Source organism: Stylophora pistillata, chromosome 9 (assembly GCF_964205215.1).
Source record: "Stylophora pistillata chromosome 9, jaStyPist1.2, whole genome shotgun sequence".
NCBI classification, from domain to species: Eukaryota; Metazoa; Cnidaria; class Anthozoa; order Scleractinia; family Pocilloporidae; genus Stylophora; species Stylophora pistillata.
Genome location: NC_142527.1, coordinates 26133589 through 26147700, shown reverse-complemented (window position 1 = coordinate 26147700; position 14112 = coordinate 26133589). Strand labels below are relative to the sequence as shown.

At 38.0% G+C, this 14112-nt stretch overlaps 1 protein-coding gene across 1 annotated transcript in view; it reads right to left on the bottom strand.

Annotated features, from left to right (window-relative positions):
* The window catches only part of LOC111327897 (TBC1 domain family member 19), a 19223-nt gene extending 6757 nt beyond the window's left edge, over positions 1–12466 (bottom strand). Inside the window, exons 1-12 of the mRNA XM_022932211.2 lie at positions 12256–12466; positions 11089–11207; positions 10346–10421; positions 9321–9395; positions 8697–8766; positions 8257–8303; positions 7721–7773; positions 7105–7165; positions 6792–6870; positions 6344–6382; positions 5522–5634; positions 4642–4716 (exon numbers count right to left, since the gene is read on the bottom strand). Coding sequence (XP_022787946.2) covers positions 4642–4716; positions 5522–5634; positions 6344–6382; positions 6792–6870; positions 7105–7165; positions 7721–7773; positions 8257–8303; positions 8697–8766; positions 9321–9395; positions 10346–10421; positions 11089–11207; positions 12256–12351 — 903 coding nt within the window. The 5' untranslated portion in view covers positions 12352–12466. The remainder of the gene's footprint in view (positions 1–4641; positions 4717–5521; positions 5635–6343; positions 6383–6791; positions 6871–7104; positions 7166–7720; positions 7774–8256; positions 8304–8696; positions 8767–9320; positions 9396–10345; positions 10422–11088; positions 11208–12255) is intronic.
* Positions 12467–14112: the final 1646 nt, after the last annotated feature.

Below are 14112 nucleotides of genomic sequence, written 5' to 3'. Positions count from 1 at the left end.
GCAAAATTGGTCTGGAGACTTGGCAATATTTCAAACTACATATTCATCCATCAGTAAAATAGTTTCTGTTTTTGCGGCAACTTTCTGACACCTCTTTTTATCAAAAGGTCGACAAAGACCTCACTGCCAGCAATCAAAACAACGTCAAGAATACGATCAACCAACTAATAACTAAACAAGAATTGCCGGCCACAGCAAAAAATCTCAACATAACCACTCCTAGAAATTCTCGTATTTACTTTTTACCTAAAATTCACAAACCTAACAACCCGGGTCGGCTCATTGTTTCGGCTTGCAGTTGCCCTACCGAACTTATCTCCAGCTATCTAGACAAAATTATGGCTCCCATCGTCAAAACTTTACCATCATATATTAAAGACAGCCAACACGCTATTCAAATTTGTCGCGACTTTAATTTCCTTGGCCAAAACAAACTTCCTTTCACCATGGATATTACGTCTCTTTACACTGTCATTCCTAATGGCGACGGTCTTCTAGCCCTTAAACATTTTTTTGATCAACGTACTGTTAAGGAACCTAAATCTGAAACACTACTACAGTTAGCCGAACTAGTGCTCACACTCAATTGTTTTTCATTCGGGGATAACTTTTTCAATCAAACCAATGGTGTAGCCATGGGTACCAAAATGGGACCTAGCTATGCCAATCTTTTTGTAGGTTTTGTCGAACATCAATTTTTCAGCCAATACAACGGCTCCAAACCTGAACTCTACGGTCGCTACATCGACGACTGTATTGGCGCCACCTCCTCTACCAGAGAGGAGCTGACTCAATTCATAACCGCAGTAAATTCTCTTCACCCGACTCTGAAATATACCTGGGAAATACCTGACAATTCTTTATCCTTTTTAGACATCAAAGTTTCAATTGAAGGCAATGGTTTATGCACTAGTGTGTATTACAAACCAACAGACTCGCATAATTACTTGTTGTATTCGTCTTCGCATCCATCTCACGTTAAGAATTCGATTCCTTTTTCTCAGACTTCGTCGTTTATGTAGCGATGACTCTGATTTCCACCACAAATCAGAGTCCATGTGCCAGTTTTTCGATAAACGTGGTTACCCTGATTCTGTCATTCAAGCGGGTTACCACCGCGCCCAACTTATTGATCGACATTCAGCACAACAAACGTCACAAAAGGAAGATTCCGACCGCATTCCATTCACTCTCACGTTTCACCCTCACAACCACTCAGTTAAATCCATCATTCTTAAAAACTTTAAATTACTTCAAAACGATCCAGAGACAAGCACTATCTTTTCGCAGCCTCCGCTCATTTCATTCAAACGCGACAAAAACATAGGCATTTTTTTGGTCAGAAGTTCTTTTCAGACTAATGACCAACCAGGCACTTTTAAATGCGCTCGTGCACGATGCAAAACGTGTCCTTTCATTCACAACACTAATAGAATATCGGGAGCTAAATGATCCATTAAGATCACCGATCACTTCACGTGCTCCTCCGCCAATGTAATCTATTGCATAACTTGCACTTATCGCAAAAAGATCTACATCGGCGAAACAGGCAGAAGACTAGGTGACAGATTCCGAGAACACCTTCGCGACGTGGAGAGGAATGACAAGGACACATCGAAACCAGTCGCTAGACATTTTCAGTTTACCTAATCATTCTAAGCAACATATGGCAATCTGCGGTCTTTCCTTACACTTAGGTAGCACGGAAAGCCGTAAAAATCTTGAGCAAAAGCTCATCTTTCAAACCGGCATTCTAAATCCCACAGGCATCAACGAACGCTTTTCATTCCACTAATTTATTCGTGTTTCTCTCGTGGCCATGTTCCCACCAATAACGTAGCTCCATTTTCTGCCTTTAAAAGTACACACAACCCACAATTCCTCTATTCGCTCCGACGAAGGGCTAACGCTCGAAACGTCAGCTTTTATAATCGTAACGGTAGCCAATTTACCATTTCAACTTTGATGATATATTCAAATTATCTGTTTATATACGACGCGTATGGTGTTAGATGTTAACCCTTTACAGCCAAGCATCAGAATGCATATTCTCTATACTGTTCTCTAAACACTTCCTAAGGTGCTGACAAGGAGAATTTGTTTGACAATCAAGAGCTGTTTTAGTTCATGATCATTTCGTTTATTCTCATGACCTTAAAGTTTGATTCAACAGTGATACTATAAGAAAAAGGATGCTAGATTTTTAGGGCTACTAAATTTAATGTTAATATAAATAAGGAAAGGTTAATAGAGTTAAAGAGTTGAAGGAGTTTAGTCTCTCAGATCTGTGGAAAATTTTAAACTCGGTTTTTTGTGCCACAAGAGCAAGATCATCAGAAACAACAACAACACAAAAAAAAACAAAGTTTACAGAATGACCGCTGATTACTGGCGCTGCATGCGATGAAACACGCACCTGGCACAAAATGAAGGGTAGACTGGGAGACTACGAGTTACGAGCCCGGAGCTGTGGGAGTGAGGCGCTCGAAAAGTTGGTGCGCCTCACTCCCACAGTTCTAAGCACCACGCTAACATCTTGGAAACATTTGCAATCAAAGGCAAGCGCGAGAAACGCGAGGAGAGGAAGAATTAGCCTTTCATGTAACTGCTTTAAAAATTTGTCTTGGGTTCAAATGTGTTAGAACCCAATGCATTACTCTGTAAAGCAAGAGAGAACCTAAAATATTTTTGTGCGCCTTTCCACGAGTAAAAACAAATTTTGCCTCATAAACTATACGGCAAAGAGCATAATATCGAAGACAAATCTGCACGCGCGCAACGCAAGGCCTGACGGTCTTTGCTGTAATCCACACGTAACAATTATAATAAAGTCATTGTTTGACGTTCGAAGGTTCAAACTGACACTTCGCACTACAAGTGAGATTTGTTAGCGTGCTGAATTGAGCCAGTGGGGAACAGAGATATTTTTGCATATTGCAAGCATTGTAATTGTGGTTGCTACGTGTGGGTAAGAAGGAGCAGAGTTACACTGCACGAACGCTTTAATGGCTCGGGTTGATTGAAGCTGTTTCAAATGGGTGTTGAAAATAATCGGCGATTACACGGTTTTACTGCGTAAAGTATATACTCCTTTAGTTCCCCCCTTAGACCATGGGCCATCGACGATCTTTCTCCTCCACCTTGTCCTGTTCTGGGCTGGTCATTCGAGTGTGGTCCAAGGGGGTGGTTCCAATTCTTTACCTCAGCCTGAACACCTGGCCGCTAGGTGTTTTATGAGCGTCGTCGTTTCCGTTTCTGACGGTGTGTCTTTTTTTTTTAAACAGGGTACACTTGAAATGATTGAGGTCGAGAATGTTGACTTCCTCTTGCCAAAATGGTTCCCTTCCGCCAGTCTTCGAGCTGTGGAAAAACGCGCAGAAGACCTTCAATGCCAAGTCTTGGGAAGAATTCGACGATTCAAAGATTTTGCGAAAAGACACCCAGTAATTGCGATGTTCTTGGCTTTTGTATCATTCCTTGGTTTCTTTCCAATCTTCCTTTTCCTGACGTTTCTTTCCGTCTCGCTCATCGTCATCTTCACCACTGCATCAGCAGTATTCCTTGGAGTAATCTTTGTGTCTACGATCCCTTTCCTTTCAGTTCTGATCTCCGTTCTCGCCGTCGTAGGCACTACAGTCTTGTTTATCTACTTTGCATGCCGTTCTTTCGTTAAGATACTCCAAGTTTTACCGCGATGGAAAAAAATGGTGTTGCTTCTACCGTCACAACTTGTTGGGGTTTGGTTTAGAAAATGCCCATCCGTTTCAGAAAGATTTGATTTCTACGACGACTTTGTTCCCACGGACGAAGAATTATTTGACGAAGAATTTTATTATGGCTCAGATTCTGAATGATTTTCGTAAATAACGGTTTTTAATGTCTCGTAGTTTTAGATAGATATTATTGCTTTCCGTGTAACGCGTTGACCTACAGGCGTTCTAATTTCTCGTTAGACAAAAAAAATCTAAAAACGGTTTTAAAGACAAATAAGAAAAAAAATATAAAATTAACAATAATTTTCTGACAATTGATTCAAATATCTTTAAATATCAATCACATATTAACAGTACTATTTTCAACACAGTCAAAGATGTTTCATGTCTGATAGACTTAAGTAAAATTTATCACTGAATTCCAAAATTCTTAAAAAAAAGAAATGAAAACAAAAAGCAGATTTACAAATTTGTCAAAAGCTGAAATTGCACCATGAGGTTACTCACTCTTTCATGTACATTTGGATGCACGAAGAACAGTTGAAAGAAAGAAATTTGTTCTAACCAAACTCTTTAAATTGTTTACTGTATGATGTTGAATAAAAATTTGCAGTTTACGAGTACTGCAATTTTCTATTTACTTTTCCATAACCTGCTACAAGTTCTCAGTCTGAAGAGACAAATTTAAGAGCAGACGAGAAATAGCGACTGCAGAGAAACGGCTAGGTAACCCCACTTGTTTTTCGCGGGCTCATTTGTTGGCTCGAGCACTGGGTACAAGGTTACTTAATTATTTCTGAAAGCATTAACTTCATAAATCCTACGCTTGGAAGAAATAATGCTCGGTGTGCGTGAGAAATAACAAAGACACTGTTAGTGACAGAAAACAAAATGCATGCTAACTGAATGAGGTCTGTGACCATCTTACCTTCGTTATGAGGCTGTCCACCAACATATCATACTCAATAACATATTGCTTCAGCTGCTGAAAATATAACAGGTCCTGCAAACAAAATTAAACACGTATATGTGCACGATCCTTCGCAGTAAAGCACTATTTAAGCAATAGTGAAAATCAGACCTGAAAAAAAATTCAGGCCTGTACGGGATACGAACCACTGACCTCTGCGATACTAGTGCAGCGCTCTACCAATTGAGCTAACAAGCCAACTGGGAGCAGGCCATCAAATTAATTCGACATAAACCCGTAAGATGATAAATCAAACAACAAACATATGAAATACATATATATGAACTGCGGTTGTGAAACGTATATGTGCACGATCCTTCGCAGTAAAGCACTATTTAAGCAATAGTGAAAATCAGACCTGAAAAAAATTCAGGCCTGTACGGGATTTTTTTTTTTTTTTTTTTTTTTCCAGGTCTGATTTTCACTATTGCTTAAATAGTGCTTTACTGCGAAGGATCGTGCACATATACGTTTCATAACCGCAGTTCATATATATGTATTTCATATGTTTGTTGTTTAAAATTAAACACATTAAAAAGACAAAAACAAAAACAAACAAGTGAAATAATACTAAGGCTATGAGGAACATGATGGCCTTAAGATTAGCACGTAGTGTACTGGGGTTCAGATCAAAAGCTTCACACAGTCGAACCCGTATTAGGCGGCACCGTATTAAGCGTCACCCTGTATAAAGCGGTTGGTTTTCAAAAAGAACAAAGAAAAATATCAATTAACTTAAGGAACTATTAGTTGATCCAATAACAAATTCTCTGAACTAAAATCATATGCATTGTAGGGCAGACACGGTAAGGAAAATGAGAGCATGGAAGTGACATACCACATCATCAACCTCCAGACCCAGTATAAGACACCAAAGTTCCCTCCTCAGCCCCGTGGGGCAGCCATGTTTGGCATACTGTCTGGCAATTGGAGCACTTCCATGTTGAATTACTGTTGAAAACCCAGTGTTGAAGATTACCTTTCTGTAATAATTTTCTGCTGAGTGGCTAGGTTACGGTACATGTGGTTTCAAAAACTACCAGTGTTGAAGATTACCTTTCATGAAGTAATGATTTTCTGCTGTGTGGCAGTGTTATAGTAAACTATATGGTTTTAAGGCTATGACGTTGCATCTGCACATAAAACTTGAGCTTGTATAGCTACACTTGTCTAGAGCTTGTGCAGAACTCTAAATGATCACGTGTTAGTCTGTTTGATGTTATGGAACTGGCTGATAGTCAAAAGGGAAGTAATGGCAACAATAATTGGTCTGGAGAAATGTTGATCAAACTGACTCAAAGTTTTCCAAGTTTTTAAATCTTTCAGTCCTAATTTTCTGTTCATCGATTCTTTTCGTATATGTGATGAAGATTGCACACATAAATTTGAAAGACATCTCGAAAGAGGCGTTGCTTGCGTCTTAATTGTCATACCATCATTTTGCTAACAAGAAGATGGTCCTACGTCTCTCTTACAAGAGTGCATGTAATGACAAAGTTAATGACTCTGATTTGATGAAGACCCGGATGAAGATGAAGCTTATAGATAACTCAGTTGACTTATTATCGCAAATTGGTAAAAAATCAGTGGCAGGAATGCCTGGAAATGTTTGAAGCTTGGTGAATAAACCCGTATAATTCAACAGAAAATGATTCCAAACCTTTCCTTCCAATCTTATTCCAATCAGTTGCAAATGAATCTAGATGACAAATCATTACAAGGAAAAGGTAGGTTAGAATGATTTGCTCTAACTATTTCTACCCTAACAACAGTATGCATATTCTCCATACTGATCTCTTTACATTTCCTATGGTGCTGAGAAGGAGAATTTGTTTCACGATCAAGAGCTTCCTTAGTTGGTGATCATGTTCCTTTAAGTCTTGTGATTCAGGGGTGATGTTGTAGGAGAAACTAGAGAATATTCACTTCAAATTGTAGCTAGGAAGTGAGAGGAATGATAGGAAAAGGGCTGAGGATAGGTAGAAAATGAAATTTGGGGGCGGAGAGAATGATGACGAGTTTGGGAAATCAGAGTGTAAGAGTCGGATGGAAAGGGGAAAGGAAAGGGAGGAGAGGGTACAAATCCAAAAATTTAAAACAACATTTACCACACGAGGTGCTTTCAAGGAGGGCATCATCCACCCCACTGTGAGAATTTCCTGGGTCCAATTCTTTATAAAGAATTTTCTGGCAAAAAAATACACAATTAAACCATACAGTTACTCACGAAAAATGAATACAATGTTATCCCAATCAACATAGGATTGTTTTAAAGTGACTGCTAGTCCTTTCTATGAACAACTGGCCCCATACAAAAAGAACAAAGCTGACAGAAGAAAATGTACAACCTTCTATGGATGGCAAAGACTAGCAAAAAGATTAACAACTGAATGACGTTGATGATAAGTTGGAAGACCATACCATATCTTGAAGGGATTTTGTATACAGTTGAATCTTCATTAAACCCCATCCTTTGATTAAGCTGTAGTTACAAAATAAAGGTCAAATTATTTACTATCAAGAACAAATTCAAAATCCAAACACTCGTTTATTATGGGTTACAGTATCCAAGACATGGAGTTAATTGACTATATTTTGCAAAGTAAAGTATTTAAACCACATTGACACATTAACACACCGATTTCCAGATTTTTAAATAGCACTGCCAAATACATTACAAAGTCATGATTCCACATGAATTTAGTACTCTTACATGTAAGGCTTTCATCAAACAAAGCTATGATGGTCAGGGGTGTCCACAACCAATTTTAATATCAAATTTATACTGTTACTGTAACTATTTCAGAATTTTAAAGTTTCATATCAAAATTTTTAACATCAAGCACAGCATTTATTCAATGAGCCTTGAGTATGAGCATTAAATTTGGGAATGCTTGTAAATTTAAGAAACCTACACCTGTAGATAAGTTTGAAAATTGAATAATATTTTTCACTCAATAACATGTAACATACGTGCACTAATGGTACAGCATAATGTCAGTCTATAGCTAAGCACTCCAATTCAAGTCCTTCATACCTTGGGGTCTTGCGAAGTGGTGTAAAGCTTGGATTTTCAATGCTGATAAGGGCCTGGAAGGCAGAACCATTGTTTAGTAATAAAAAGTGCACAAAGTTGCTTACAATGCTCAACAAAATTTTTTTATAGTATCATTGGAAATGTGATGACCCTGGCATTAGGTGTATGAAATTCTTGAAAAGCTTTGCAAATCAACCTTGTTTGCAAACTTAATACCACATACCTATTCAGACAAGTGGATTAGAACTTTTAGAATTTGTAAGACTCTTGTTAAAGGATCTTGCAAGACCTTACAAGATCTTTTTAGAATCTTGTGATTATAATCTAGAAGATCTTGTAGATCTATAAGGCTCTTGAATAAATGTTGTGATAGTCTTGTAAATATATCATACGGTGTGGGATCTTACAAGATCTTGTAAGATTCTAGACAAAGAATCTCTGTAAGAATCCTAGGAGGAATCTATTAAGAATCTTAATAATATCTTAATAAGATTTCTGCCTGGATATACCTCATCCTTATTCACCCATGACCTCACCTCAAAAAAGTCCTTTGGAGCATAGACTGGTTTGATCTTTTCCATTTCTGCACACAAAAGAGAAATACGTATCAACTTAAAATAGCCACATATAGAGTCACAGAGCATGTTTGAAATTATAATTTGGATATATCAACAATGTTGAAATGGTAAATTGGCCACTGTAACGATTGCAAAAGCTGATGTTTCAAGCGTTAGCCCTTCATTGGAGTGAATGGAGGAAATGTGGGTTGTGTGTGCTTTTAAAGGCAGAAAATAGAGCTATGTTATTGGTGGGAACATGGCAATGAGAAAAACGCAAACAAATGTTTGACATTACTCTGCATTGAAGTTGGATTACAATATAGAGCACCTAAATCTTTAATTCTGTTGACTACTTCATACAACAAACATTACCAATGCAAAAAATGAACTTACTCAGGCCTTCCCAATCAACTTACGTTTTTCATCCAGTTCACCACCTAAAACTTCAAACTTTGATGAAATGACACTCTGGTCTGCTGCTGACCTCTGAAGGAAAAGAAAAATCTTCCAATGGCTACATGTATTTTGAAGCATAAAGTCAGGCAATAAGGGTTCACAAAAGACTCTTCAATGTATCTGATATACTACTAACATCTTTTATCTTGATCATTATATAGGGCTCGACACTAACAGTGGTGAACTAGCCACATACTAGTAGAAATTCATTTTTAGCTAGTGGATTTTGACTCCCACTAGCAAGTTTGACTAGTAAACAAACTGAAATTGTTGTAACATCTAAGTTGTCACTAGCTACTTGGCTAGTAAGTTGGAAAGTTAGAGTTGAGCCCTGTTATATTGTAGTGAAGGGCAACATCACAAACTCTTAGACCAGTAACAAAGTTTCTTTGGCCATCACATGGTACCCACAGCAGAGTTCAAGCAAAGTCCAAGCAAGAAAACAGATTACACTTCGATTTAATGAGTTTCTGACCCTTATATAATATACTTCATTCAGCTCTAGATATGACAACATTTTGCATCATAGAAACCTCTAAGTATGTTAACTGTGAAATTTTAGCTCAAGGCAGTTTATACTTTACTTTTCTTGCCAGAGGAAGCGATAGCTCCGTGCACATGCTGTTAATACTCTTAACAATCCTCTTCTCCCAGTTCATCTATAAAAAAAAAAATGATATTTATACAAAGTTCACAAGGTAAATTTAATATAAAATTCTAAACATGTGCATGTACATGTAGGTCATCTAAAGATTGCACATCCAATAAATACTCAGCAATACTAAACTCCAAAATGTCTAATTAACAATTATTCTTTGAAATCGAGGTGAATAGTGGCTAAATATTTACCAAGCCGCAAAATGGTGAGGTAAATATTCTCGAAACCCAGTATTCACCGAGATTGAAAAGAATAATTGTTTTAGTATATACACATGAAGTGATCTCAACAAAATTAAAAGGAAGCCATTTAAAGGCAATTTCTGCTTCTGAAACTTTAGCAAAACGCGAGTTTATGCCCGCTATTTTTTTTTTTTACTGTAACATTATCCACTCGTTTGGAGGTGTACATTGTTGATTAGCCCGAGATAGTGAACCAATCAGTTTGACTGAAACGCCAAGATCACTGAGTGTGTATATACTAATAAAATATATTTATTCCTAAGCCCTTAATCCGACTAGTTTTTCCAAGTTGACTTCAAATTCCAGGCTCAGCATTTGCTGGAGCTATGAAATACTGTGTTGTATACATTGTAGCATTCTGTCTACTGTACAGTAGTGAAAAATAGCAGACAGCTTTTAACTCATTGAATAGATCCTAAATGTGTAACCTTAACCAAGAACATACAATTCTTCATAAAATGACAAAGGGGTAAGATAAGGATAAAGTCAGGTGCAGGATCATTGAAAACAGCTTGCTTTCTCTGGATACAAAAGTGGATTTGCGAGTAAGCACTGGTTCAGTTGTCCAGCTACCCTGCAGTTTCAACTAGTTATCAAATGTGTCAAGAAAATAAAATTTCTCAGTTTCCCCAAACACAGCTACCTTCAGAGTTAATTCCATGTTAATTCTCAAAAAAAAAACAAAAAAAAAAACTATATATATATATACCTGTGCCTTACGAATAAATGCTAATGGTTCCTTTACATGGTTCTGGGGAATGCCTTGTGCTGAGGACATTGGTAAACTACAAAGAAATGTAATTTCCAAATTTTATTACATCTACTTAACAAAAAGTGCATTATTTCACTTAAGACTACTATGTATCAAGAGGGCTCAATAACAATCTAGCCTAAACTGAAGCCAACAGCTGGACATTTTTGCTTGTGTCAATAATGCCAGCCTCACTAAGTTACCAAAAAAGGAAAACAAAAAGAAACCTTTTCTACTTTATGTAAAGACAATCATAAAACAAGTGGAAAGCAACCCTAAAATCTTCCAAGCCATTAGCATTGGATTGATTCCACTTTTTAGAGAGAAAAAGTTTTGCAATAATTATGTTCAGCTGTCATTTTCTAAATTCAATTTGGCAGTCCAATTATTGCTTTGACCTATTTTTCATAGAAGTAACTACAGTGCGACATTGTTTGTCTTCACCACAAAAGCAGCACAGAAGTTCCTTTTCTATGCAAACTTGCATTTTTATTTATATCAGTAGCAATAGAGCAAGGGTTTAAAAATGTTTTGAAGAAGGCAGCCGACTCTGGAAAAGTAGGCGTCTGTGATAATCGAGATTGTTTGTCATAAGCAGACTGTTATGACCAGAGTAGCTGATGACATACAATCAAGTAGCCTGCGGAACTCTGGTGGTCGCCGGCTTGTTTTGAAACCACTGCAGAGTCTGTCTTCCTCACCTCTTTAGCTGAAAGTAGACTGCATTCTGTAGCTTGACCTCCCATCCCGAGTCTCTCAAGTAATTTTGAATGCTCTCTTTCATGTCTGTCACATGAATGTGAGGTTTTGCAACTTCTTTCTGTGCCATCATCAAATCAAATCAAGAATCAGTTAAATATCAGTCAGGCTGAATTTTTAAGCACGTTACAACATCTTGACTGAGAATTGGAGAAGGAAAACATGCTAGAACTCCTTCAATCAGTGATTTTAATGAATTTTTCCATAACTGGCTGCCAACGGTGTTATAGGTGGAAAGGGAGAAGTGGTGTAAGGGACCCAAACAGCAGAGGTTGCTAGAAGGCCACATAGACGGCGCTTATATAACCGCTGCCCAGTTAGCTCAATGGATAGCGCGCTGGACTGTTGTGTGGGAGGTCGAGGGTTCAAGCCCCGGCCAGACCAACACTCAAGGTCTTGAAATAATTGAGAAGAATTTGCTACCTTTCTATAACATCAAGAAATGGTTAGATATTCTAGTCTTCTCAAATAGGGATGAATAAATGGAGGTCCTGTCTCCTGTAGGGTTGGGGTAGGAGACGTTAATTTCCCACACATGAGATTACTGTGTGATGGATGTCCTCCCCTGGGGTGGGATGGGTGGGAAGGTGAGATCGATACGGACTGAAGCGGCTGCCAGAGGCGCCTGAGAAAATGCCGACGTCTGTTCTCAACCTTAACAACATCTCATTGTAACAAACCTGTAATTCAGCTCTCTGCAGGTTTGAATAAGCATCATATTAGTATCATAGTAGTATAGGAGGTCTTACAGGCCACGGTAGACCCCTGGATTGAAGAGGATCTTTTCACAAACAAGAAAATAAAATGTCTGTAAGACTACAAATGACTTCCGACAAACTGATAGGCTTTCGCTATCTCACTTGATTGTTATTTTTGTTGACATAATGTCATGTGAAATGTTCACACAAGTTTGTAACACCACCTTTTTAGTTTCGTCGTACTGTCGTAAATAAATTAAATATTTGAATATGTCACTACATGCAATTACTATGCTCAAGAAACACATCCTAAATTTAAAATTCCCTGCCGTTCGTAAAAGAAATGAGTAAAACTACCTCCCACCCCTAACCCCCGCAACTAGCTAGCCGAACAAATAAACCAATGCTTACTTGCAAATCCGCTTTGATGTCCAGAAAAAGCGGGCTATTTTGGAGTTTTTCTATGATCCTGCACAGAAGTTCATCCTTATCTTCCTCCTTTATCATTTTATGACGAAATATTCGGATTACGTTCTTTGTTAAGATAACATATTTGGCACAACTTGGCTGAGTTGAATGAAGCTATCCGCCATTTTGCGTTACTGTAGACAGAATGCTATGACATATACAACCCTGCATTGTATACAAGAAAGTGTTGAGCCAGCGATTGGAAGTCAACTTGGAAAAACTGGAACCCAGGAAATGGAACCTCAATTTGCGTAGGAAATTCGTACACAATGCAGCACTAAGTAAGATAGTATATATATCTTATTGACCAAGCGCGAGGGCCGTACTGGGAGAATATCGAGCCGAGGTCTTGACAGTGCGGACCGAGCGCAGCGAGGTCCGTACAAATAAGACCAAGGGCCGATATTCTTCCAGTATGGTCCCGAGTAAGCTTGGTTAATAAGAGATTTATTATACGACTGAAGTTCAAAGGGACACAAGTGCGGTATCATTCGGGACCATTCGGGACAGTGCCCGGTCCAATACTTAGAGATTATTATCCAACTACAGCTAGACGAGTACAAATAACGCAATAGACGAGTACAAATATCACGCGGTATTTGTACTCGTCTATTGTAGAGTACCGGTTAAACAGGTTTTCTCGCATCGCGCAAGCGAAGAATTGGATTGTAGTTACGAAAAAAAAAAGCAAATGGCGGACAATTTGAATCATATTTCCGACGACGACGAAGAATCAGAAAGGCTGGCAAATATAGATCTAAGTTTATTAGATGAATCGAACGAAGAAAAACAGCTTGACGACCAGAAAATTTCTTCATTTAATGAAGAAAATAGAAACAGCAACACAACAACGCGCCAATTCCGTTCCGCTTCGCATACTTCTGTCACGCACTCCCCGTAAATAAATATACGCGAAATTCGCCCGCACTGAAATAACAGTTTGGCGTGTTGGATATAATAAATGACTTATTAGACGTTTTGTTGTGTAGTATCGCTGAGTATTTTTACTCGTTATTTGTATTTTGACGAGCCCGTAGGGTGAGTCAAAATACGGCACAACTCGTAAAAATACTCAGCGATACTACGCAACAAAACGTCTAATAAGATATATATATTTATTGGACCGGCAATAGAGCATTTTGATTGGTCGATTTTAGTTATTGGCCCTCTGACTGCCCGAGTCGTGTAATAATACTATGTAGTGCGGGTGGGTCATACTTTCTTCATGTACTGCTATTAACTTTTTTTCTCTACATTTTCTTCTTTTCGCGTTACTGGCGCTTCAGTGGATACTGATTTACAAAATCCTAGGTCTGTTAAGACCTGATTATTTAAGTGATTTTTGTTTTGAGTTTTGTTTTGTTTATTTATTTTTTTGTTGATTTCGTTTCTTTACAGAGGTGCAATCTCAAATAGTTAACCTAGAAAACACAAGTTGAGATAACACAGAATAACAATCAATTTTGATTAATTTCTTTATTAAAAGACTTCGATCATGAGTTTCAAACTCTATTTTGATTGGCTACTACACATCATTTATATTTTCGCTATTGCTTAAATAGCGCTATCTACTGCGAGGATCGTGCATCATATGTATCTAATACCGCAGTACAAAATATATGAACTTCATATATTTCATTGTATCTCATTTATCACTTTCACGGGTTTATTACGAATCAACTTAACGGCCTGCTCCCAGTTGGCTTGTTAGCTCAATTGGTAGAGCGCTGCACTAGTATCGCACAGGTCAGTGGTTCGAATCCCGTACAGGCCTGATTTTTTTCAGGTCTGATTTTCGCT